Raw genomic sequence first — 27532 nt, forward strand, 5'->3', positions numbered from 1 at the left:
GCTGGGAGAGCATCTAAGGGTACTTCAGAGATCTCTGTCTTTCGTTCAAGTTCAGCACCATGCTTGAGAGGATATATTCCTCCTCTGAAAGGGATTCAGAACTGAGGAGCTCATGTATGTTCACTTCTATCTGTGGAGGTGTATCCCATTTGATATCTTCTGTTGGCTCGGCCAAACAGTCAGGAGTGCCCAAACCACTGCATCATGTTTGAAACTGCACATCTTCTTTCAAGTAACTCAGCTTAATGCAGAACATAACTCCATGCTTAAGACCATCTCCTATGTTCCTAGTGGCTTTTCATGAGGACTGGCATGATCCCCCTAGTTTGATCCTCTGTATAACACAAGTAGGAGTCCTTGTCTCATCAATTTGTGTCTCAAAGAAGAATGTAAGCAGGTGCTTAAACTTCTAGTAAAGCATCCAATGGAGAATTTGTTAAGAGCTTTGCTGAATGGAGGCCTTAGTAGTTTGCATTGCTCAAGCACCTTTCTTAGGTTTGACAATATGTCAATGAAAACTCCAGATGTTACCAAATTAATCGCTAAGAGAAACTTAGCTAAGAACTACCCAAGGGCAACCTGGAGCTGAGTTAACATGCAAGGTCCCTGTGTTTCTTTCTACAAGGGTGTTCAGGTTGGCCTTCTCAGTAATGTCTCAGCACCTCAGGGTTCCTTTGCCCTTGCTGGTGCTTTCAAGAGGAGAACAGGGAGTTGCTGTCTTTACTTTCAAGATACCAGGAGGGAAATCCCCAGATACGTTCTTCTGTCAAGGGATGTCTTTCCCCTGCCACACCTTCAGTCTGGGATCCTCCAGAACAGAGCAACACAGTTATTTTTGTCTCATCCATTTGGAATCAACAGAGCTTCCAGCAGGGTGCCAGTGCAGTTAACAACTACGACTTCAGCCTATAAAAAGAGCATCTGGGAAAATTTGTATCTCTTGCCATCCCCAGGTATAGCTCTGCTCCTCCCGCTTTCCATTCAGGCAAGCCTCCACTATTTCTGCCTTCACAACAAGTTATAAAAAGACTGAGAGAACATGAGGAATATAAAGCTTGTGTTACAATTCCCTCCCATAGTCACACACACTTCCTTTTCTGATGTGGAAACCTGCCTGATGCCAACTATTTACATGGGCACCTTTCATTCCAGTTGGGCATCCAGAGGACTGTTTCTCTCTAAAGGGAAAAGAAAAGCAAACAAACAAATGGAAAAAAAAAAAAAAAAGGAAAACAAACCAAAGTAAATTAAATGTCCTTTCAGCCAATTTTATGAACTGCCTTCAGCTATTCATTTACTAACCTTCTTCCAGTCAGTGGCAGCTGCTCCAGTGCACCAGGCTGTGGAGTGAGCGACTCCATAGCAACAGCCCACAAGCGTGAACATACCCAGCATAAGCACCATGCAGAGCCACTGAGGGGGACTTTCAAAAGGAGTAAGAATGCCTAAAGTTAAGACAAGGTACTGCATCTTACCTGAAAGGGAGAGGATCTATAGCAGCCACAGTTGTTATACAGGTCAGTGTAGGCTGTGTAGCTATTCAGCTATCAGAAACCCTTACCATAGGCATATGCCTTGTGATATGAGAAAATCTTACAGGTGTTTCTAGTGTGTGTGACATAGGTTATATGGATTTTTTTTTGTGTGCAAGCATGACTCACTTTTCTGTCTTTTAAACAGGCTTGCAACCAAAAAAATTTAAAAATTGCTTTTTGTTTGTAAAGCAGAATAAGAAAATGACATCACTCCCCTCTTTTGGGTTTTAAAAGCCTTTTTGGATTGGGTAACTCTGACACAGAGTTTGACAAAGCTGCATGCACCAAGCTGGAGTTCAGTTTCAGAGGTGGAAGTTTAAAACCTGTTTCAGGATTCTTTCACATTAGCGAATCCCTGTTCTGGCATGGAGAATACAGATCCCTGACATCCTTGGCTTTTGGTTTGTGGTGGAGTTTTGTTTGTTTCTTTGTTTGTTTCCCAGCTGTGATTTTTATTTATTTATTGTAATTTATTGTAACAATTCTGAAATGTGCTAGATTAGCAGCCCAGAAGACTAATGTCACAATTTGGCAGTCTGAGTTACACCACAAACCTACTCTGCTGGGATTATCTCTAGGCAGGAGGAGAAGAGTTTAATCAGCTCTGTCAATTCATTAGCACTTCCGTTCCGAGGCAGGCACAAAGGGTCTCACTTAATGTCAGTAGTGTTGGTAGCTGTTCTGAAATAAATACAAATCCAGCTCATCTTAAATCAGGCTGCTCAGCAAGTCATAAGCTGCTGTAAGCTGCTGTTATCATGTGAGGCTGAAGCAGTTCTTTTGGCACCCCACCACTTTGATATAGTTGACCCTTCCTGAGGACTTCTCAGTTGTTTTATCTTTCTGCTTTTTATGGTTTTAAATACAAAAGCTCATAATGTGGGTTATACCAGAGACTCTTGAGGCAATCTCAATAGCTACCCATGTCCTGAACACTTGCTGAGATGAGCACCATTCCCTGCTACAACCCCACTCTTCTCTACAAGGAAACCCAGGGGAAGGAGCCAGCATATTTTCCAGAAGATCCCCTAGTCCTCCTGATGATTGGGAAAGCAGGGCTACAGCACACACCTTGGAGGACATCTCCTTTACGGTGCAGCTGAGTCAACCTCAAGAGGGGGTCACTTTCTGTCCACTGACTACTGAGGAAGGTGATGAAGTGACAACCATTCCTCTGGTAACATCAGACCTTTTGACTATCCTCCGGTTCGTCTAGGTCACCCCACTGATCCAGTCTCTCAAAAGAACAGCAGAGCCTATTCTGACCCTTTCTCTTTTCTGTCACCACAGGGAGACCTCCTGAGATCCCTCATTCAGGTGGATTTTGGAGATGGCATCACTGTGTCATATGCCAATCTCAGTTCAACAGAAGATGGGATCAAGCACATCTACCAGAACGTGGGCATATTCCGAGTGACCGTGCTGGTGGAAAACAGCCTGGGGTCTGACAATGCTGTCCTTTACCTGCATGTAACATGTATGTATGTTACTAATACTCATTATTAGCTTCTGTTGTTCTTTAAAAAATTGTTACTTGTCCTTAGAGATGACACTTGGGGCTTTGCAGCGGGGAGCAGAGTGATGGGATATGAAGAATGTTTGTCTGTTCTCCAGCAGAGAACTCTAGACTGAGAGGAGCCACAGGCAATAGTGACATTTGCTCTTTAAACCGTGTTCATCTCTAATTTTGGGTAGTCTAATTTGGGACACCTCAAAGGAGTGTCTAGCCCTTTCTGAAATGCACCTTCATTAGCATGTTTACAATTCCAGAAAAATAAAGACATGCGGGATCCTTAATCACTTTTAAAAGCCTTGATTTTTACTTTGTACATGTGTTTTGCCCTCTAATGAAATACAACCACCTCTGGGATTGAAACCAATGCATTTCAGTCTTCCTGTTGTCATAGGAACCAAAATCTTGGTGTTAAAGAGTATTATAAGAAAAAATATTATCATCACATTGCTCTTCTGCTGTTCTTTTTAACCTTTTTATACTTCAGCTGTCTCTGTCATACAAATGAAATGTATCTCAAATCCTTGCATAAAACCAGCAATGTGTTCTTTCATATTTATTCTAGCACATGATTATGAACCCAAAGGGTTAGCCTCTTATTGAAAGTTTATATCAACCCTAATGGAGTTTGTTTGGGGCTGTCATTTTATTTATACAGTGGAGGTTTTTTTTGATTATGTATGTTTTCAACTGTGTGCTTCTGTGCCAGATTTACTAAAAAAAAGGAAATTCCAAAACTTAAAATTACACTTAAAGAAATACCACTTGCTGTCTACCAAATTAACTCCACATATTGTCTAGATAATTTAGCACATTCCATACACTTTGACTCTAGTTTTGGAGTTACTTCATACAGCATGAAAGCAGCTGCCTCTTACAGGGGAAGACGACAGCTCTTTAATGGTGCACCATCTTATCAACAGATAGCAGAAGTGGGACGTATAGCTGTGGGAGATGGGAAGTTTATGAGGGAACACTGGAGAAGCAGAAACAAATATCTCCCTGAATGCCTCCCTTCAAAAAGACTTTTGGTTGACAGATGTCCAGCCTTCACTCTCGTTCATAGAGGCTTTCTAGTTTATAACTATTTTAATCGATTTTCTTGAGACATTGAAGGGTTAAGAACCATTTTGGTTGTTTAAACAGTACAAGAAATAAACAATGTTCAGATACATTTGTGTGACTTAGCAGCTGGTAGACTGTGTGTCTGTGTTTTGCATAGATCATACCAGCATAGGACTTAAATACTGTGTGATCATTACAGGCAGACCCAGATTATATGTGCCTGAACCCCTGGAGAAGTGACAGCTCTAAAGGATATGTTTCATCTTTCTCTACATGACAAGAATTAGGGACTTTAAAACGGGTTGCAAACTGAGTATGGTGCTACTCAGACTAGCAATATATTTGCTGAGAACAGAGATGTACAATAAATCCAGTCCCTTCCAGACCCTAACACCCAGATCCACAGAAGCGTCTAAATCCTATTTAAATGCTTGCATTGGCACTCAGCTCTCTGCAGAGTATTCTGCTTGGGATGCATGAACTTGGCCTTTGGGGAGTTTTCTAAAAATATCTGTCCTTACAACAGACACACACACGCTGTATTGTTAAGATCCACAGAAAAGCAGTGTGCAGCCTGAACATCCAGAGAGTTTTAGGAAGGGCTACTAACTGGATGACCCCTTGTTAATGCATGAGTATGTGCAGCCAGATCTGGGCCTTCCAACACCCATCCCTACCCGTGGCCAGCAGCCTTGCTTAGGGGAAGACTGCAGGCACTGAACCATGGTGGTTGTGGTCTCAAAGCTAAGAGTAAAACCTCCGTCCTGTGCTCTCCTCATCCTGCTGCAGCAGTGGGGCCAGTGCATGATAGCAGTGCCTTTGCTGAGGTTGGTCCAGGGATCCAGAAATGCAGGTTATTGTGAGGCAGGAGTATTTTGGGGTGGATGGACAGTAAATTGTATATAAACTTCTCCAGCCAACAGACTGTCTCTGAACTGTCATGACAGGTTAAAATTTTCCCCTGGAAAGTTAGTTATGCATTTGCCTGAATGCTTCAGAATAACATCACCTGCCCAAGTGAACCTTTTGAGAAGCTTCTCCCTTTCTGTTGTCTGGGACTTGTACACAGTTTTTTTCCTGAGGCAGGCAAAGGTCTGTAGTCCCCATGGCCGTGCATGAAGCTCGGAAATGAATTCTTTTGGATTCTTTTCAAACTTACCTGGGAGAAAGCAGTCTCCTACTAAGCGAAGGGCCTATCCAGAGTGAGCTATCCCCATCTACTGGCCACATAATAGTTCAGCATTTCAGCCACTTTGACCCATCATCTTTGTGCACAGAAATACTCAGGCAGTATTGGCTTGCTGGAGTCATTCTTTCATATTCTTTCCTAGCCAGGATATGGTGGAGGTCCAAGGAGGTGCTGGGCGCTCTCTGCAGTGCAGGATCATTTGAGATGTATTCAGAGCAGCTATGCAGTTATGTTGGAGTGTATTAGACTTTACATGGGCTCCATTCTCACTGCTGTCACTGCATCCAGTGTTAGGAAATGTATTCCTTTAGAGGGCTGTGCTAACATTGGCCATTTGGCAAACATCCCAAAGGATGCCAGAGGTGCAAAATATTTAGCCTGGGAAGCTGCTGTTATTCAGGTCTCAGGATCTTACTGAAAGCAGGCACGGCCTGAGCATGGAAATGTATCTGAGCAGGAGAATGCCATTAAAATCATCAGCATGAAATTCTGGCTTCTCATGAATTTTCAAGAAGAGTGTTGACTGCTGATTATAAAAGGAAAAATGAGCCATAGTCTGATCTATAGCAGGCTTTATTTAGTTTGATCATGGATAACTCTTAATTGGGCTGCTTCAGGTTAAGCAGTGGCTGTGTCTACAGCTGAGAGAAAGCTGCATTTCAGTAATAAGTCAGGAACACTGGTCCTTGTTTATTCTGGCATTGTTTATATAGTATGATTTGGGAGAATTTTTATATATCTCTCTCCCTCTCTCTCCCTACATGTGCTGTATAGGGGTACAGGGTACTTGCTCGCTCCAAAATGCATGGTGTTCCTTTAGGTTGAAAAGCAAGGTCCAAGTGATGATATGTGTATGGGATATGTCCTGAAAAATCCTCTCCTGAAATATATAAAATCTTCTAGCAATGTATCTCAACTCCATGTGGACAATGCAATCACTCCTCCCAGGCTGGGGTCTCTGCTTCTCATCACTGGGGAGCTTGCAGATGTAGGACATGTAGATGTGTCCTTAATTTAAGAAACCCATGTCCCCATGTCACCTGGAGTTTCTTTCTTTTTCTTTCTCTGTCACTCTCAGGACAGTTGCTTTGTTCTCTGAGTGAACCGTCAGAACACATTTTAAAAAATAATCTATAGGACAAGATGTAACAACAAAAGCCCATCTGTCTCCAGAGGATGGGAAATGTGTAACCCTGGGCATAATGTCACTTGTCGAATGAATTATGTTCTGTTTATACTAAAGAAATAAAAGAGTTTATTGAGGAAAAGGAAGAAGTATAAGGTAACATTAAAATGAAGGCACTCAGTGAATAGCTGCCTTCAGACAGAGTTTCAGCCAATATGAATAGATACACCATTGCTGAAGTTCACCAAATCATAGCAGTTTGTATGAGCAGAGATACTTCATGTCCGCTGAAGCCATTTGTCCTGCACATTCTTATGTCTTCCCAGTGAGGGCCATATTCACATAACAGGTCTCTGTCCCTGTTGTTTAATTTGTATATAAAGTCCCTGAGTATATGACATTCCTGCAGTAGAGAGTCTTGAGTTTTTCAGCTCCAGGTACAGGGTAGCTCCTGTTCTATGAGGAACAGATTTAAGGTTGCCTCTCTAGAAATGACACGAAGCTGAAACATTAACTGTCGTGCTTTGGATGACCTCTCCCCTAAACTAGTGGATATCCCTCAGTTCCATTCTCCCCCAGGTTGACATTTCAGATGGAGGGAGGACTCAACTGCTGCTTCTGTCTCTGCAGGCCCCTTGGAATATGTTCACTTATCTCTACCATTCGTCACCACAAAGAACAAGGAGGTCAATGCCACGGCAGTACTGTGGCCTAGCCAAGTGGGAACACTTACTTATGTCTGGTGGTTTGGGAACAACACGGAGGTTTGTATTCCCTATGGAATGTGATAAATATAAACCTGGAGGAGCTCTCTCACTGAGGGAGGGAGAGAGAGGGATCTGGGAATGCTTCTAAATAGTCACACACGCAAGAAAATTATAAACCAGAGACCGAGACACTAATGGTTCTTTGACATAACAACGTTGAAATGTAAGAACTGCTTTGTGTTTGTTGTGACTTAGCTGTAGGGTTTATAGCTCCTTCATACAAATTGCCAATAGCTTTCTCCCTGCATTTACCTCTAAGGTGGACATAGTGAACCAAAATCTGAAAGTTTCTAGTGTGTTTTTCCCCACACTCCCTTCTTCAGTAACAACAATGAAAAGACCTAGAAGTTCTGGGGTTTTTTTAGGAAACTAACCTTTAAAACTGAAGCTATTTTTATATCTGGAACTGACTTTACATAGCCCTAGGGTTGAAACCTCATTTCTCTGGTGACTAACAAGGGAAGAGACTGCCATCAGTCCTGTGCCTCCCTTTAAATATACTGAGCCCAATCCTGAGCCCTCACACTCTATGCTAAACCACATGTGTAAGAAGACCTTATCATCCTGTGCTACTGGTGGATAAAATGTTTCCCAACATGCCGCCCTGCCTCTGGGCTCTGCTCAGACGTGAGTACAGCATGCACCACATTCTGCTGCCTCTATGTTTGCAGTGTTCATAAATCTGCACAGGCATTATAACTGTTATTTTGTGGCTGTAATACCCAGAGACCCCAGTTAGTTTCTGAGGGGAGAGATTCTCATGGGTTTTGTAGAGCCAGGAGAGACCCTGAACCACTCACACAGTTATCTTCTGTATAATGCAGGTTGGAGGGTTTCATCAGTACCTTCTGCTTTATTTAACTCTTTGTGATTAAGGCAGAATCTGACTTTTTTTTTGTTGTTTTGCGTTAATAATTTTCCTCAGATGATTCTGAGAATTCACTGCTGCTCTTTCTTACCCTCTCCCCCAACTATTTCCCCACAGCTCATTATCCTGAGCATTGAACACATGCACTGCGTTTGTAGTCTGAATTTATCTAGCTTCGGTTTCAAGCTGTTGGATCTTGTTATGCCTTTGTGTGTAGATTAAAGAACTCTCTGTACTATCAGAAATCATCTCTCCCTAGAGGTACTTACAGGCTGTGATTGTCACCTTTTAACCTTCCCTCTGATCTGCTAAGCTCATAAGTGATCAGAGTTGGTCTAACTCTGTTCTCATTGAAGTGCGAGTTTTACTACAGACTACAATGGCAACAGAGTTTGACTTAATACTGGGTGCTTTGAAGATCTCACTCAGAGTTCATTAATAAGCAAAAACAGAAGTTAGGGCAGAGACTGCTGAAAGGGGAGACAAATCATTGATAAACTAGTTGCAAAGTGAAGCAAGCTGAGGGGATCTGTGTCCTCTCTAAACACCATCACTTTCCAAAAATGACATCTCCATGTCTAAGGATAATGTGGGAGAACAACTGAGAAATCTTAGTTTGCCTCCTGGTTCTGTCACAACCTCCTTGAGTCACCTTAAACAAATCACTTGCAGCTAGATCTGGGAAAGGAGTGTTACACCTGAACAGTGAGTTATGTGGACCCTTGTATTAGGATCTGGGCCTCTCTGGGAAGTGCAGCAAAGACGGACACTTTAACATCGGATCCAGAACAGCCAGCATCCTAAGTGGGAAGGAAATACCGGGATCTTAAAACTTAGCTCCTTTAGAAATTATAGTTACCTTACTCTGAGCTTCATGAGGACATCCCCATCTGGATCCCTGGGTCCTCTCCAGAAAATTGGCTTCCATGTTACAGGACCCCTTCTAAGTCTTAAGTTTCCAAGCTGGAACTAACTCCCCAAACCATCCCAACAGGCTAGAGAGCCAAACTAACGTTTACTTTTCCTTTCCAGCCAAATTAACTTAATTTCTCCTTTTCTGATATATTTGCAGCCACTGATCACATTGGAAGGGAGCATCGCATTCACATTTTCTGTGGAAGGGATGAACACCATCACCGTTCAGGTCTCAGCAGGAAACACCATTCTTCAGGACACAAAGACTATTGCTGTGTATGGTGAGCTCTTCCCCCTTCATCTCACATAGGATTCTCCATAGACAAGAGCTAGAGAGCCAGGTTAGCTGGCAGCAACATGAAGTCTTTATTCCAGGATGCTTTGAGTGAGATTATAAACTCAGTTCCAGTGTTATCAGTTCAGCATAACAACTCTGAAGGCTGCTGACTGACATTAGTCCAGACTGAGATGATTACAGAACAATGATCTCCTTCCCAGAGCCCTCTGCATCTGCTCTATCACTATTTGGTCATCCTACACGATTGTCAAAATGTTAGGTTGTTTTGCGAGCTGGTTTTCTTCCTTCTTGGCCAGTAGAGGCCTCTTCACTCATGCAAAAGCTGCTTAACTCGAAAGATAAGTCGATGCTGTGAGCTGCAGTTCTGTACAGAAATCTGTACTGATTTGATATTGTACTCAGACCTCAAAAACAGTTAGGAAATACAAATATCATATAGTGTAGATGGAGCCTAAGAACCACTGGGAATCCAAGTTTTAGCTGTTTATACTAAGCACATGGTCACAGGGAACAATGTGGGCATCTCTATTAACAGCAGCAGAGATTAAGAAGTACATTTTCTGAGGCTCGTCCTCTCCCCACCTTTATCCCTGTCCCCTTCCAGTTAAGATTTCAAATGTTTGGGATGTGTCTATGAGAGTACAATCACAGCTTCTTTCACAGGGCTTGCCTGCTTCAGAAGTCAAGATTAAGGTAGCATTTCATTTATGTCCCCAACACAGCTTCCTTTCCAGTGCTATTCATCCATTGAAGTAAGGACTGATCACCTTTTTTGGTTCCATGACACTAGAGCAGTGAATCTCTCAGATTCTCCGAATCTCTCAGTGAATCTCTCAGACACACTGCTGGATTCTCTGACAGTCTGTGCATCACCTGCAGATTGATTAAGCAAAACATGAGCTGTAGCAGGTTTCACTAGATTCTGCCCACTCGTTTGGCATTAAGGCATTTCACAGTCTTTACTCACCACTATGTCATTGTATCTCCAGAGCAATTTCAGTCCCTGCGGTTATCATTCTCTCCAAACCTGGATGACTACAACCCAGATATCCCAGAGTGGAGAAGGGACATCAGTAGAGTAGTCAAGAGAGCTCTGGTGGAGGTAAGCAATGTGCATAACCTGTGTAACAATGGTTCTAATTTCTGCTTTGTGCCTACATTAGGACTGGATCAGCTGTTCTCTCAAGGTGTCTCTCTACCAACTATAAAAGACTAGACTAGTGTCTGAGGCTAGAATCCTAAATTTTAGACAGCTGAAATTGTCCCATTCTATGACAATCTGGTGCTCAGAGGTAGCCTTCAGTTTGTTCTTTTTAATGACAGTGGGTTATGTGGAATATTTCTGAGAAAAGACCATATAGAAAACAAAGTACTTATACCTGCCTATAGCTGTACAAATGTCTTTACTGCTGCATAGCAATTCTTACTTCTTTTACTGCTATAGTTATACAGCAATGTAAAATAGTGCTATTCTAATGGAATTAAAAATATGCTGTAGGAAACTTAGGAGACCAAAAGGAAAACAATTTTTACTACAAAGAAGAGCACCACAGTAAGTGCTTTATGTCTTTCACATAGCATGAGGTTCATGGATGAGGATTGGATGATGTTTTTCCTGTCAACACTACAGAGAAGCTCTGAAGTTCCTTCTTTAACTGTGGAACAGAACATCATAAAAATATTCTTGTGTGGCTGAAGATTTGGATTTCAAACTAAGAGGCTGAGAGAAGTTAGAAGAGACAGCTGGGATTTCGCAGCTCAGTGGAAAAATAGTAAAAGGAACTATTTGAAACGGGGTTTCTGCATTTTTTTAAATAACAGTACTCAGATTTTGAAAGGATACAAGGCTTGTAGGTGTTATTAGCAAGCTTATATGTTCATTTGTGGCATCGTCTGTGCAAAAAGACTGGAAAGACACAGTGCACTAATCAGGTGCACACAAACATGTCTGGATTGCTTTGAGATTTTTTTCTTCAATTTCCTCAAAAGACAGGAGGAGAGGGGGAAAGGAAAAGAAAAAAAACCCCAAACATTGTCCTGGAGCTTGTTCTTCTGACTTATTTATGTCTGTATCTAGTATTCAAGGATCCCTTTATCTTCAGGATGAATTTTCAGAATATAAACAACTCAATAAAACAAAATCAAGCCATAAAAAAAAATTATAAAACTACAGTATCAAGGCTACATTCCAAAAGCAGAGTAGTGAAAACACAGTCTTTTTTTGAGTGAAAAAAAAAAAAAGATAGCTAATTATCCCTTTTTATAGAGCTAAATGATTCACCTTAAACAAGCCTTTGTGAGAAGTTCCTGTAAAAATTAAAGATAAAACCAATAGATTTCTACAGTAATTAAATAAACTGTATAAAAATGATTTGAACAACTAAATAATTCAATAGGAAAGTATAGCTGTGCTGTAGAATTTTTATGAACTTTTATTAAGGTATTACATTTTTATTACAGAGTATCATAGGCTTGGATAAAAATTCTGCATGAGATATTATAGTTCTCTACTAAAATCTGATCTAAGTAGGGATAATTTCATATTATCTCAAAATATCCTATTTTGTATTATGATCATAATTATTTGCTGGTGTCATTGATTTTCTGAGTCCTGTCTCCCACTTTTGATGAAGAAGACAAGAACGAACTGAGTAGATCATCCAAAAGCTTCCAGACAAAAAAAATCATTCCCAGTCTCTGTAAATAAAGACTTTCCATTAGCTGGTAATACTGTGTCTTTTTCTGGACATCTTAGGACAACCTGTTAGGCAAGCACAAATAATGCAAGCCCTGGCTTCACAGAATACTTGGAAAGAATATATGAGACCTTTATATTGTTATAGTTTTTTTTCTAAATCCACATTAAAAAATCCCGACAGCAACAAAACTACATGCTTTTCCTCGGTGTGCAGTGGAGGGGAAGGGTTCTCTTTTCATAGCTCCACAGGGATATTCCCTGGATTGTCAGCAGTCACACGTGGGATAGCCACAGAATTTGCTCAGGTAATGGTGATTTGTAATCAGTTTTGCTAACACTTTGTCCTCCATCTGTCATTTCCTTCAATGAGCAGCTGCTCCAAGTCTTTGCTCTTGAATTACTAGGGAGAAGAATTCATGAGTTTTAGGTCTAATTAGTGTCTGAGAGGGCTGCAAGTCCTGACTGCAGGGGAATCTCTGTGCTGCATCCAGCTGCTGTGGTCTGTCCTTATATCTGAAGGCACTTTTTAAATTTCCATTTAAAAGTGACCTACTAAATTCAGCACTTGGAAACTTAAGGTTTAAATCAAAACTTTCCGTTTTAAATGCATTTGCTGGATGATCCGCAACGCAAAGAGGCAATGGAGGAAGCTTCAGCAAACTATGTTTCTCCTTCTTTTGGCTGATAAAACTTCCTGAAGGATAAACTAGCTCCTTTTCTGGAGAATAACTCTAGTCTCATTGTGTAATGTCATGGTAACAGCAGCTGAAACCCATGACCAGAGATGATCCTGGTAGTGATGTCTGTGGGGTACTTTTTTTCTGAATTTTGGCTAATTTGTGTTGAAAAGAGATTTGAGTTTTAACTGGTTGCTTAAGATTTTCAGCGAACAAGACAAAAAAAAATTTGCAAATTAATACAATCTTTAACACCTGAAAAGAAAAAAAAAAAAAAAAGGTGCTCATTAACTTGTGGGATTGACCCAGGATGTGAACGATAAGAATTTGCTTGGCTTTGGGGATTCAAACTTGATTGATCATCTTCTCTGTCTCTGAGTCTCCACAAGGCTTTTAAGATGTTTTGCTAGTCACACCTCTAGAGTGCAATTCTGCCCACATACCTTGTCCTTTAACATGTGGCTTCTTACCATTGACTAAATGGACAACCTCAGGGACTAACTTGGGATAATCAGGTAACTTAAAAATAACTAAACTCATACAAAGCAAATCATACCATATGCAACTGTTATATAGGAGCTCCTTTTAGCATGTCTGATTATCACTGTTGCCTTAGGACTCTGCATATTTTACTGGAGAACATGGTAAAATAGCTTAGATCAGGAAATTACTAATCACTGACTTTTTGCCTGCAGTTAATTTTAACAAGATTATCCCTGTTGTCTGTTGTACCAAATATACCCTACATCATTTGTGTAAGTACTGTGATGCCTTAGCGGAGAAGCTCTCAGCATTCAGTGCCATCTCCACTGTTTATCTGTCCATTATTTGTCTATGTATCAGGCAACAGGTATTTCAAGCAAGCATATTCTGGTCGCAGTGCTCCCTGGTCTGCCTACATCTGCTGAACTCTTCATTTTACCATATCAAGATGCAACAGGAGAAAATAAAAGAGCAGCAGCCGACCTAGAGCAGGTATTGTGTCCGTTACTTGGAGAAGTGTATGTTTGTGCATTTGTGTCTATGTATATGTGGCTTTTCTAAGACAGTTTAGAACAAATAATTGTGACACAAACGCGTCTGATTCGGGGTCTAAACAATTACTATGGTACATTGTACATCCTCTTTGGGGTTTTTTTGTTGGTTTTGGTGGATTTGTGTTTGTGTGTTTGTTTGGTTTTTTTTCTCCCACACACTGGAAACAGGCTTTGGAGCTGTATTTAGCAGTTGAGACTCCCATTTGGGTTCCCTCAGTAATGTTAAATTGGCATAAATTTGTATGATGTCATCTGTCTCCCTAAGAAGTTCTGTTCTACTTCATGAAAGTAGGAAGAAAGCAGGAAGGATTTAGGGGATGATTACTACCAAAATGAGCTGGAGTAGCCTCATAAAGGAAAGTTTATGAGGCAAAGTTTATGAAAGCACTGGAGGACGGAGCTGGGTAGTAGACCTGGGCAGGTCAGAACTTCATTACTTTACGGCGCAAAGATGGGGTTGGATTATTTGCCTGCCTTCTTCCTGGTGCTGGCAGTGGGGTTCAACCACTATGGATTGTGTTCTCTGTGCAAGGCTGAAGCAAGTTATGACAACTGGAGGACTATATCTCCCTGCAGACCCAAAAGGTCCTGCCTACCAAGTGGGCTTAGTGTGATTGTGACTAAAAGATAAAACACTGTACTGGGCAAAAATCCTGAAATATATCTCAGCTTATTACCTCAGATTCCAGGGGCAAAGATAACTAGCCCTGAGTGAATCACCACTGTACCTCTGCCTCTCTATACAACACGTCCATGGCTCAAGCAGACATACCCCATGCTAGTATGGGCTATATGAGCATTGGGGTAGAGGGTGTCATCAGCTCACAAATATCAGCATCAGTGCTATGGTGAAATCCTCAGCATCACTGGATGCCTGCTACTCTACTGGATGGCACAAGGGGTTTAGCATTTCTCTTCGAATTTGCCCCTCAATTTGTGAATGAGTGAAGTCTTCCCATCAGTGCATGTATCAACAGTATCTTCCTCTTCTTGTATTCTTCTTTTCCAATAACCTTTTCATCTGCCTGATTTGTTATTGCCTCTTACAGCCTTGTTAACTTAGCTGTGGGCCTCAAACCACTAGGTCACAGATATTCTTAAGTTTTCCCTTGCTCAGCATCCTTAGCCATCATCTTTTTTTGACAAATGACTCTCCTCTGCAATTTTCACCACCCATGTAATAAACAGAAAAGATAATGATTTACTGCTCTGCAAAACCTTTCCTCCCTTTTCTCCTTCATCCCCCTTGTCCTTTCCTCCATCATGAATTGGCAAGAAAGCCAGTCCATAAACTTTCAAATTTACATCTGACCCAGCTCCCCTCCGACACTCAACAGCTTATTGTGTTTTGCCCATTACTCCCTCTCTTTGTCCCTTTCCTTTTTCCTCCTGTAAAAATGGAGTCTCTGTGGCTGTGGAGAAAGGAAGCCCTGATAGTGCTCTCATGACCCATTTTATGGACAAGAAGAAATGTCATTTTCAGTGGGATGGCAGTAACTTCTCTGGCATCCTGCAGGGTCCAAGTGGTAGCCTTCGAAGAGAGAGAACCTATTTGCCATTTGCAGTCAGCTGTTTCTTGTGGAGAAGTATCTTCCCTGCTCCCATCAGGATGATCAGAATGTTTTTCTTATTAGTCTGCGGGTACTGCATTCCCCTTCCTAGTTACTCCAGTAGAAAATGGCATTGTTTTCAGTGGGAATTGCCTAAGGAGGGCCCCAAAAGGTGTTTCTGCTCTCAGCTCTGATGCGCATTCTGATACTGTTCCTGTTTTGTCATCCATTTGGCCTGTGATCCTTCGCTGTCCCTTTTCCAAAGTGTTCCAGAGCCCATTCAACAGCTTCTCCCTGTGCCTGAAGTCACTGGGATGAGTAATGGGAGCAGATGTTTTTGCTGATGACAGCTTAAGTTGCTTCTTAGATACTTTATGATGTATAGTGTTCTTTTCTGGTAGGAACAGAATTCTTCTTTGTGTTTATGAGCAAGCAACAAGCTATTCAAAGGCATGTATGTGAGTTTGTGTGTTTGCAGGTGCACGCCCAAAGGAGTTATAGTTCTGGATGATTTTTTCTAATTTGGAAGAGAAACTTCAAAGTATACAGGAACAAAAATTGAAATAGTTTGCACAAACACTGCAATGGAATAAGGTTTCTTAAGGAAGCACTTAATTATATAGATTCCTCTTTTCATGGTGTCATATCACATGTGGAAGCTACTCTCCGAACCTGAGACTCATGGTGAGCCTGTCCAGAGACACAGTGACAAAGAGTTCCTGTCCCTGGAAAACTTGCAGTCAGAATAGATCAGGTGGAAAGGAGTTACATAAATTGATGGTTCTATTCTGCAAAAGCCCTTGTTTCAGTACTCAAGGGAGGAAAACCTAACTTGTTCTCAAAATCAAAAGTTGGTGAAACTGAGTGAAATACCACAGAAGGGCACGAAACCCACCATGCACTCTGTAGGCACAGATTCACCAGGAGAATGAAGTGGGCTATAGCCCCCTCCTTCTCTTCCCTTGCTATTAGAGCCTCCTAAAGTCGGCATGTATACTTGCAGTCATATGACATGGACGTAGTGATACAGCCCTGAATCCACCATATTCACATGGCAGGTACCAGAACAGAAGCAAGGGACACTCTGTGGTCCTGATGTTCGGCTCATCCAACCTGGGTTTGAAAGGGAGAAACCATGTAAATCATGTGGGTGGTGCATGCTAACTTTTGTTAGGTAGAACAATCACGGCTAAGGACAGCTGATGGAGTGGGAGGAAGGGAAAAGTGATAGAAACAGTAGCTGAAGAGGGGATTCACACTACATCTCCCTAAATGAAACTCCTGAAGTTGCTGCAGGCCATGTCTTTCACAGAGCACCTGTGAGGTTTTTGGGCAACTTGCTTAACCGAGCTGTGTTTCATCACCTGAGCTAGGCCGTTATTCTGCCATGGGTAACAATGAAGAGTATATGTCATTTCAGACTTTTGCATTTACCAGTAAATCTGATACACACCTAATGATCATGGGGGGCTTACTTTCTTGCTGTTTCCCCTTGAGGCAGATGAAGCTGATCTGTTTTTATCTGGTACATATTTATTTGGCTTTTTAAGCATACCTTTGGGTCTCTCTGTCCAGCCACTCTGTAGTCTCTAGGTACATAATTCCCATTGATTTCAGAGGCAGCCAGAAATCCACTGTCTCTTGGAAATCTAGGTCTTAGTTTTCTATTTGTCAAAGTCTATGATACTACCCTGTGCTACTCATATTTTATAATTCTAAACACAGTAAGCCATGAATTGTTGGGTACAGTAACAGTTTTCTCAATGTGCAACATGGGAAAATTGCATCTAATACATAAGTATAGAATTTCTGAAGACCTCAGATTGTTTGATCCACTCCATTTTCTGTACTCAGTGTAAACTTATTCTTCACAGCTTCATAAAAATCAAAAGACCTTTTCATCCTGCAGAATCCAAAAACATTTTGCATATTCACAAAATCTTGTATTTATGACCAGAATGTTGTGACTTTGCTTTTGTTTTTTTTTAATTGGATCACTTGGTTCTCTTGCTTTATTTCACAATAATGGAGGACAGACTACCAACCTGCTTGAAAACAGAGAAATAATTGGCAGTTGTGAAACGTTGTTCTGATTTCATGTTGTCACTGCAACACCACTAAAGTATCCCAAATCTTGCAAAAAAAGCCACCCAGAATTGCCATTGGCCACTTGGGCTGGCATGGAGTTGCTACACCATCTTCATGGACAGGCTTGGTGAATGTGATGACTACAGAATTCGGATCTGACACTTCAAAAGCACTGAATTATTTCTCTTCAGTGAAGGGCTGACCTTTAATTAGTAGCATTTCAAGTAATTTTTGAATAATTTTTAGCACTGATCCAATTCGAAATGAATGTGTGGTAGGAAGATACAATTCAGCAGAGGGCAGTGATACACAGATACAGTTACTCAATTTATATCAGCATATGATTTTACTCAATAAGAAGATTCTGAATGGTTATCTTTTTATTTATGCATTTCACAAATTATCTTCTCTCCACATTATTTACTAGTGGAGTTTGTCAAACATAGCAGATGTGTCTGCTATTAGTCAAATGAGGTGTAAGCAGAAGATACATGAGATATGAAAACAAGTGATGTTTTCATATCAAGTAAAGGTTTCAGTGTTTTCATGTGTTTCCCTTTAGTTGTCCATTTGCATGCTTCTACCTGGCCTATTCAAAATAACCGTAAAACCAGAAAGTAAAATAGATGTAGGAGCAACTAGTTAATGGCATTTGAGGCCATTAATCTTTTCTCTGAAAAGAACTATCAGCAATATAGCAAGCATGATGGAGCCTTTGGCAAATGGCAACACCAGCTGGTTAGTAGCCAAGTGTGCTCAACATGTTGCAGCTGTGGCCAGTATCTTTATCCAGCCAAAGAGATGGGAAATGACATGGATGACTGAATATCAAATGGGCAGTGATAAACTGAGGAGATTTTAAATACCTCTGGAAAAATTAACACTTTGGAGAGTGGCATTCTCCAAGTCTTCCACTGGGTGCTTAGAGAGGGTTGGACCAGTAAGAAGTAAAGGCAAGTGGGGAGAGAATGTAATAATATGAACCAGAAGACTTTGTATCAAGGGTTTTTTCCCTTAGCCAGCTGTTCTTAATCAGCTGCTTGTGTGCTATAGAAGAGGCTCTCTATTTATCTGGTCTTAATATCTTTAACTCCTGCTATGTGACTATTAGCCCTCTTGCCTTCTCATCGTTTGCTCAGTACGCAAAGCAGTCCTTGATTCTCAGGACTCTTTCTGGTCACCGTTGTTCATCTAAAGTGGATCCTGGCTTTTATGTCCAGGTTCTCTCTGGGTTTGTATCTTCTGGTCAGTTCTTGTCCCAGAGTAACCACAGGAATGTCCTCTGCCTTGTGCTTTCATGATATCTCTGGATACTAGTGGCAGCTTGAATTTAGCATCTTTCATTAAAAGATCTCAAGAATTCCTGTTGGACCCTGTTAAGTCAGTGATTATGCTCCTTTCAGTGCTAAGACAAGCAAGCTTTAGAGTAACCAAGGTTATACAGGGCGAGTGGCACAGTTTAAAGTAATCCACATTTGCCCTGGCTCCTGATTCAGTTTTGTAATGCTGGTTCAAGTTGCTTCCTACCAATCAATGCACATAGTTTTTCCCTTAGCAGTTTATTGATTTACTCAATGAATTGAAGTGTAGCACTCATTAGTTGAGATCCTTACACAGTATCTATAAAATTATCTAGATTCTTAGCTAGTACGTACTGGCACAGTGGAATCACATTCAATTAGTCTAAACCAATTTACACCAGAGGTTTCAAAATTCAATGAAGGTATGGGAAAATGCCCTTCTGAGTAATAATTCTGTTTCTTGGTGCACATGATTCTTTCACACTCCTAATTCTGCCAAAATGCTAATAGAAGCCAAATTAATTTTTGTTTTGTTCCATTTTTAAATTGGAATCTCTTTTTTTCCTTTACAAATTATCTGTTATTATTATTCATTATGTGTTCTTTGATGAAAAATGATACATGAAGAATGGTTTCTATTACTGAATTATTTTTGCACATCATGCTTAATTCTGCAAATGAAGCAGATAAAGTCAATGAGGCTCAGTTAAGGACCAAAACTAATTCTGAAAGCTAATTATTTTCACAAGGGAGACTCCTGAAGACTATCATTTAGGAGACTGCTATTCTAAGAAGTTTTGTCTTCAGCTGAGTTAGTTGCATCTCCAGGAGTGAAAGAGGAACAGGGACAGGCCTGAGGCCAACCTGTTCTCCAGCTGAATGTCTAGCTGTTCAGTTGGAGTTGCATAGCTATTTTTGAAACAGGTCAAAGTACTTTGATGTTTCCTTATCTGCTTTTTAAACAAAAATGCATCCCTGGTACCACTTTGAATGCAGAAATAAATAAAGGGAGGCACAAGGCACAAAATGTTCCCCATTGAAACCTTTTCATTACTTCAGTGACTGAGATCAGCCTTTGTGTGATTCACTTTATTAATGTTTTAAACAAATTATATGAGTCAGAACCACTCCTAGGTTAAAGTCTGATGACTGAGCTAGGAATAGACTTGGCAGAATAAGAAAGACAGAAGAGCCACTTCTCCAGTCTTAAAGTGAGTGTCCTGGGTGATCTGCGGTTCACAGATCCCCTTGGGACCATGTGAAACATCATCACGTCCAACTTTGGAGAGCAGTGTCCAATCCTAATGTGAATTTGGTGCTTTACCTGTGTGTAACTTGCTCATTGACCTCAAATACTGACGTTTGTAAACCATGGTGTACGGTTTCTATTTCAGGTAATTTTTAGAAGTACAAAAATGTATTTTTCTCTCTCTTTGTATACTGTCTATATGTGTATTTCGAAGAGAATCTGACTTTCCACGTAAAGAGAAATGAAAATATTGTACCAAGCAAGCAAACATGCCTGAATGCATCTGTTCTTCCCTCAGAAGTGTGTGCCAGGAATCTCCAGAGCTGCCTGAAGAAGGCAGGTGTCTGATTCTCACAAGAACTTCTGGCGCTTTTGAAGGTCTCAGGCTGTTATTCATTTTGTTACTTGTTCAGATTCCATAAAGACCCAGGCAAAAAAGCTGCACCCAAAAAGCCACTGGGGGAGCATGTAATTAATTGAGCCAAGGAAACATGCTGTATACTCTAAGCAGCATGAACAGTTGCTGCCTGTTTTGACACTTTGCATATATTCCTGGAACAGTGGTAGTTATTTCAAGCTTCTGATGAGATACTGCTGGTTTCAGGAGGAATCATTTTATTCTGAGTTGCATTTGTACAGGATGTAGTACAATGAGGTCCTCATTCATGATCAGATAACAATGCAATACAGTAAAAATAAACTTTAGTTGTGTCTGCTTCTATCTGCCTTTCTTCCTTTTTCTTACTTACTTCACTCTTACTGCCTCTCCCCTTCCTATTATTCCTTTTCATCAGCTCACCAGACAAGAATATTGGTTGAGCTTTTTCTCACACACTTGACTTGCCTTCTGGGAGGCTGCCACAACCCCTCTCAACTGTAATGTCCCTGACGGTGCTGTTGTTTTACCCTCTTCACTCTGCGCCGCAGGAGTCCTCAGGCAGGCCAGGTGAGATCTATGTTCTTTCATGTCACTAGTGCCCAAGAAAGTCTCTGGTCCCTCCTCATGCTGACTTTCTCAAGATTCTCCTAGTCTTCTGTTTCTTGCCCAAATCCTTGATGAAACCACTCTCCAATATTACATAGCAACATTTGCTAGCTGTATTCTCAGTTTATCATCATATTAAGCCTCTTTTTGTATAGAAGGCATCATGTATGGTTTTTACCTCTACTATTTCCCTGACCATTTTGTTCAGCTATGTGATGAAGAGGAATGACACAATGTGGTTGGCTCTTTTCTTCAGATTACTGTTTTGTGCTTGCTTTTTTTCAGAGGCTCAGCTGCCCCAGCAGCGTCAGGATCTCAGAGCACAAAGGAAGATAATTTCTGCAGGGGTATGAAGGAGAGTTGTTAGGTCATGTTTGGGACTGGAAATGGCCAGGATGATATTTTTCCCATTATTTCCCTGAGCCGTTAATGTACCTGGTTTACAGCATATTGATCTGCATATGTTGCTCCAGTTTTAGAGATGAAGCACTCTTTATAGTCGTCAATCTTGGTTATTAATATGCTCAAATTCTTAAAGAGGGATATAATTTGCTTCCCAGGCTTTCTTCATGTACTGCACATCTTTGTGTCACCATCCCTGCTGCTATGAGCTCAGCAGATGGTTCTTTGTAAGCAGGTGGTATTTTTTCTTGCTATTGGAAGCAATACATTTACTGCTCATTCTGGCACTCATAAAAAAATTGTAAACTTTGAAGAGTTATATTAAAAAATATAAATAAAATGCCTGTAAGAATTATTACCAATTGATATTGGAGCAAAGGCACCTATTCAAGTGATCAGCAGCCAGAAATGAAGTGTATAAGCCAAGAGTATTGAAAGAACCATTAAGAATGTTAAAAAAATAAAAGAGGCAGATAAATCTCATACTGTGATGAATGATAGCTCAAGGAACATCTAATCATATCTGGGTAGCGTTTACTGAAATAACTCAACCAGACAGAAATGAAGAACATGAAAAAGATGGTGTAAAAATTATTAGAATGTTCTTTTTTCTGACATTTTTTCATTAATCTTCAAGAATGAATAAGGATTTATTTAAAACAAATTAAATTAAGTGGTGAGCACTAGAATACCATTCTTCTTGGTCTTGGTATGCCTATAAAAGCACAACATTCTCAACAACAGCATATTAAGGGTTATGGGGTGGGGGTGGTTTTTTGCAGTTTTCCAACCACCTCTCCCTAATAAACCCACATGCAGAACAGTGGCTATGTTCAATTGGAAAATTGCTCGCTGCCGTAAGAAAATATGAAATACATGAACCATCTAGCAAATGAACGTACAATGAACACACAACAAACTATCAACACCATGTCTATAGGCTTCCATTCCTTGATTAATCTATCTGATTTTTTGCTTTTAATGGCAACACACCTGGAACTTCTTGGATGTATTTAAGAGTGATATGGAGAAAGTGGCTCTGTGCATATTGTGACAAACTGACTTTAAAAAAGGAATGTTTACCTACAGATTGGACCAAAGCTTGGCTTCTTCACTGTACAAATACAGATGTCATGGGATCTTGGCAAATGCTTATCTTTTCTGTTGTGTCCTTTAAGGAGGAATAACCTGCTTCATTTCTGCTAGAGCTCTATTGTTGTCATCAGAGTTACGGCAAGATAATCTAGAAATTCTGTGGAATGTCTCTCCCATGAAAGAGAGAACATAAAAGCATCTTCTTTCTGTGTGTAACCCATAAGAATAGATGGAACATGCATTTTGTTTAAGCCACGCTGTAGTCAGTAAACACTTTCAGATTTGAGCTGGTTCTGGTACATCCTTAAGCATTAGGGAGCAGGTGGCTTGCAACTCAGAGCTGGATGAAATTAAATTTGGTTTTAGGACTTGAAATTTAAGTGCAAGCTGGGGTAAGGACTTAAACATTTTGATTCAGGTGTATTGCATGTTATGAACGTGCTCTAAGATCACGGAGCTGGCCACAGAATGAGCAAAAAGTTATTTGTTGTGAGCAAATGAGTGTTAACAATCAAAATGCTTGTCTTTGCTTGAATAGTAAACGGAGTTCACTGATGTGCTGTTGCTGGTTGATCCTGCAGACACTTGAACATGTGGTGTAATGTTCAATTGGGGCTCAATCCCCTTTTGCTGCTGGGCCACTCCTACATAGGTGTGACAGGGCAACTTGTTCCTATCAGTCATTGCTAACCATACACAAACCACTCTCAACATAGTACTGGCGAATGTGTTCAACTTTCACAAACTCCTTCTTTGTAAGGTGATAGAAAATTGTGCTCAGAGATTCTGGTGCCTCTGCAAAATCTTTTCTTTGCATGCAGCTCCATTTCCTACCCACCTACTGGCAATCTAAACCAATGATTAAGAGAAAAATGCATTTCTTATCTTCTCCTTTTTTTCAGATTTCAGAAACACTGATCCAGAAACTGAACCAAAACCTGGTCCATTTTGAGTTGAAGCCAGGAGTTCGAATCCTTGTCCATGCTGCCCATTTAACAGCAGGTCAGTATCCTCTTTCTGTGTACATCCTCTCTGTTGCTCTGTAGCACAGCAAGCAATGTATTCCTTGCTGGTAGTAGTGTGCTATCAGCTGTATTTTAAACATTTCTTATTTTTATGTCACAATAACATCTCAGTGTATGGGCAGACAGTAAAATGCCTGGTCCACCTCCCCTTTCTTTATCATGCCAAAAGATATGTTGGCTTTTGCATTTGCAACTAATTGTTTTGTCTCCTTATCTGCAAGAATTTGCTGCTGTTGTTGGAAATGCAGTATAAGTAGCAGTAGAAATATGTACTTCTTGGCTGTCTCTGAAATATTCAACAGCTGAGCAGCATCATGGCATATTCAGCCTGGATCACACAGTGCAAAGGTTACCAGCTAGCCTTGGATATATTCAGATATTCTGGAGTCATTCAAAGCAACTAAGCACAGTTCAGAAGTTGTTCAGAGGTCTGAAAGACTAGTATCAATTTACATGTGCACAAACATAAGATTAGGCAGTTTGGACTTTAATCCTACCTCAAAAGGAGCCATCTCCAGAGTCCTGGTATTTGATTAGATGTGTCTCTCTCTATTCTGTATGCTAAACCCTCATTTCACAGCACAGGCCCTATTTAGCTACTATAAGAGATGGGATGAGCAAATCTGTGCTCAGGGTTCTCAGGAATTCTTTTTCTCCGGGAACTGCTCATAATTCTGATCAACTGGTATCAGCTTCTTTTGCTAACTTGCAAACTAAAAGCCTCAGTTCACTTGTACCAGCAAACTGCTCTCCAAAAAGCTTTTTATGGTATGAACAGTTCTGCCCAAGCTGGTATCAGTCTGCGTGCTGCCTTGTTCATAAAGGGAAGGAAAAAGAGATTGTTAAGAAAGGGTGTAACGTGACTGCATTTAAATCCCCCCGGAAGAAAACCTTGGTGTTTGCAATATTTTGTTTTTCCTAAGAGGAACTTGCTAATATCTGCCCTGGGAATGTTACTGTGTGTTTCTGCTTTCCATTGGCTGTGGAACAGATGATCAGATGCTTACTTTTAGCTATGTTAGAACCAAAAGCATGAAAAAGCAGAGATGCAGCACAGCTAAGTAATCCCTAAAGAAAAAAAAAAAACACAACAGCTTGAGAAGTCAGTTTGTTTGATTTCTTTTTTCTCCTGCAGACTGTAAAAAAAGTAAAGTAATAGACATGATATAGAAGAATTGCATTACTTTACATTTAAGATTTAAATTCTTACACATTTTACATAATAGTTGTCAGAGAAGCAATCCTTGGCCTGAATTTTCAATGATGACCAGTAATACTATATGTACTTTCAGAAAATGCTCAGTCCCTATCTCTTAAAAGAAACATATCTGAAAGCATCTTAATGTTAGCTTCAAATGTGGAGTTACCTGCAATTGCTCATCATTTTTAAAATTTGTTCCTGGGCATTTACTCTGCCAGTGCACATGACTATTTTCCATTTTGGTCAGTGTTCATTAAAGTCAAGATCAAATCCCAAATGAACAGACATGGCTATGCTGGCCCTGAATATCCTGTAGGCCTTTTCTAAAAAAATTATAGTTTGAAAGAATCACATTAGATATTCCTGGGAAAGACTCATCTTTACCTCTTGCTACTGAAGGGACATTCCTGATTTCATGTAGTGGAAACAGATGACACCTAAAATCACACATCTAGTACTGCCTTTAATACAAGACGAATCTAGATCCAGGTTTTGTGCTGTATGTAGGAGCCTCCTGCGGCTTCTTGGAGAGGGATTCTTGGCATTTCTGCATGAGGGAGTGCACAGGGTCCTCAGCGGCTCCATCCATGCTCAGAGCTGGCTGAAGGCTGGATAGCTCCAGTCCCAAAGCCAGATAGTTAGTGGAGGTACTGTAGCACTTTTCTGTGCTGAATGAACCAAAAGGCAGGGTCTATCAGTGTGGCATACTGCCATGCTAACACTATGGCCTCCAGGCATGTCCTGACCTGTTTCTTGCTAGCTCAGGCTGAAGTAGAAAGTGCTTGGCTCACACATGCTGTGTAAATGCATCATCTTTGTGCTCGCTGAAAACGCACATTTTTATTTGTATTTGCACACACACCAGGAATGAGTACTTTCTGCCCATAATAGATGCAAACGTTCATTTGTCCTGCAAGGTAGGCCTTGTACTTCTCTCCTAAGCTGCTGGTGAGATGTGAGTGATTGCTTTAGCTGGCTTCACAATGTCCTATAGGAACACTACAGGATTTTCTCTTGCAGAAATATGATTCAGTAAGAATGCAAAATGAGCCTGGACTGCCAAACTAGATATTAAAAAGTCCAGAGAGCAGTCACTGTGAGGTCTTTGAGGGAATATGGCTCCTTATCAAGCTGCAGAGGTCATGACTTAGTTCCCTGTCTAAATACAAGGCCCAATTTCATGACATCAAAACTTGGGAATAGTTTAGAAGCTGACAAAATGCCAAAAGAGAGATTTACTTTGCTGCTGAAAACTATTGTTTTGGTTGTCAAGGAAGAAGAAGAATTGTCCTTTTGAAATCCAAACTTTTGTAAAAAATTAAATAAAATAAAGCAGGGAAACCTGGAACACAAGCCAGCACCAGAAGCAGTCCCTAGAAAACACAATCCAGGGGGATGCACATGGCCTAGAGGTGCTGCTCTGGTCTGTGGTATCCCTTCTTTCCCAGGCTTTTCACTGTGACTTTGTGTTGGACTCTGGGCAACTATGGGCTGTAGTTTACTGAACCACAAAGCTCAGCATGTGTTTTTGTAAGTGCACATGTATGTATACATGTACCTACGTTTATATTCCCATGCATCAGTGCACATGTATGTTCCTCCCTCTGTGTGTGTCTGGTCGTGCACAGCAGCACTTTCTGCTGCAGAAGAGCAGCAGGCAACAAAAGTGTAGGTATCTAAACTAGCTTGGTGTGGATATTCAAGCAGAACCTGTAAAAATGAGCCCCTGTGTGTGTGTTTTATGTGAGCATGTGCATTCCCTGGAGCACAGAAGAATGACAGGCATTGGCCTTAGCACATTTCACACTTCCATCTTCTTTGCTCAAAATACGCTGAAGGAAGGATTAATTTATGGCAATTATGGACAACAGGTTGCAATCCATTCATCATGTTAATTCCTTCTAATGAAAAAAAAACAACAAAACAATGCCCCCAACCCAACAGACAACAACCTTAACTCTAAGGCAGAGGAAAATATGCTGATATTCCTCACAAAGCAGTTAAATAGCTGTTTATTACCAGACTCTCAGCACAGCATTATAACAAGAACATTGAGTGATGCTGAGCCTGAATCAGTCAGAGAGCCACTTTGTCATCCGACAGAACTGCAGAGACCCACGAAATACAGACGCAAAGGGGACAGAGTGGAGATGTGTGAGGAATTCATAATAATGGATGATTATTATGATCCTGGTGCCTCACCTTCCTGAGGATATCCTGCTTGATGTGGGAAGGAGAATTTTTTTCACTTCTCTGTAAATTTGGGCTTTATCAGGCTGGATGTGACAGCTGAAAACATGCGTGCATGTGATGTGTGTGCCTGAGTAAGTATGCTTGCGTGTGTGTGTTTTCTTGTGTCTTCTGACTCTAGTTTAGGATGGGTCTGTTCAGTGAATGTGAAGAGGGGCAAGAGAAAGAGGATGTGTATGCCAGTAGTTCAAGTTAACTTTTACTGCCTTGCAGAGGAAGGCACTACCTATGCTTTGTTCTGTGTGTAATGCCAGATAGAGACAGTCAGTGAGGATATATCTGCTGCGTGCATTAGCTCTGTGTAATGGCACAGCTACAGCTGCAGGTCTGTCTACAGTAAGTTTTATTAGTGTCTGCATGGACAACTGAGACCACTGTGTGTCTGTTTTTGGATGCTAGATGCCTTTCTGTATGTGTTTGTGTATATGAATGATGGAAACTATTTAATACAATTTACTTTTTGTTTGTGGGAAAGCCATGCTTCTAGCTGTTTTGTGTGGCCTGATTTTGGCCTTTGAAAAGGTGGTGAGCAAAACTGAGGAGAAGCACAGAGATTTTTTTTGTTTGATTAGGGTTGGTTTTAGTGTGGTTTTTCTTTCTTGAACGTATGCACTGTCTTGCATGGAAGGCTTGTGGGATAGAGAGCAGGACAGCAGGGGAAGGAGAGTGGAACATGTTCAGAAGAGTAGGGACAGGAT

General features: G+C 40.8%; 1 protein-coding gene across 1 annotated transcript in view; it reads left to right on the plus strand.

Annotated features, from left to right (window-relative positions):
- Positions 1–27532, plus strand: part of SORCS1 (sortilin-related VPS10 domain containing receptor 1) — a gene marked incomplete at its 5' end in the record, with an annotated part of 101817 nt that overhangs the window by 70068 nt on the left and 4217 nt on the right. Inside the window, 6 exons of the mRNA XM_009706024.1 lie at positions 2826–3012; positions 7059–7192; positions 9136–9259; positions 10266–10378; positions 13495–13626; positions 23261–23360. Of these exons, the coding sequence (XP_009704326.1) occupies positions 2826–3012; positions 7059–7192; positions 9136–9259; positions 10266–10378; positions 13495–13626; positions 23261–23360 (790 nt within the window). The remainder of the gene's footprint in view (positions 1–2825; positions 3013–7058; positions 7193–9135; positions 9260–10265; positions 10379–13494; positions 13627–23260; positions 23361–27532) is intronic.

This window comes from Cariama cristata, unplaced genomic scaffold (assembly GCF_000690535.1).
Source record: "Cariama cristata isolate BGI_N322 unplaced genomic scaffold, ASM69053v1 scaffold9240, whole genome shotgun sequence".
NCBI lineage: Eukaryota > Metazoa > Chordata > Aves > Cariamiformes > Cariamidae > Cariama > Cariama cristata.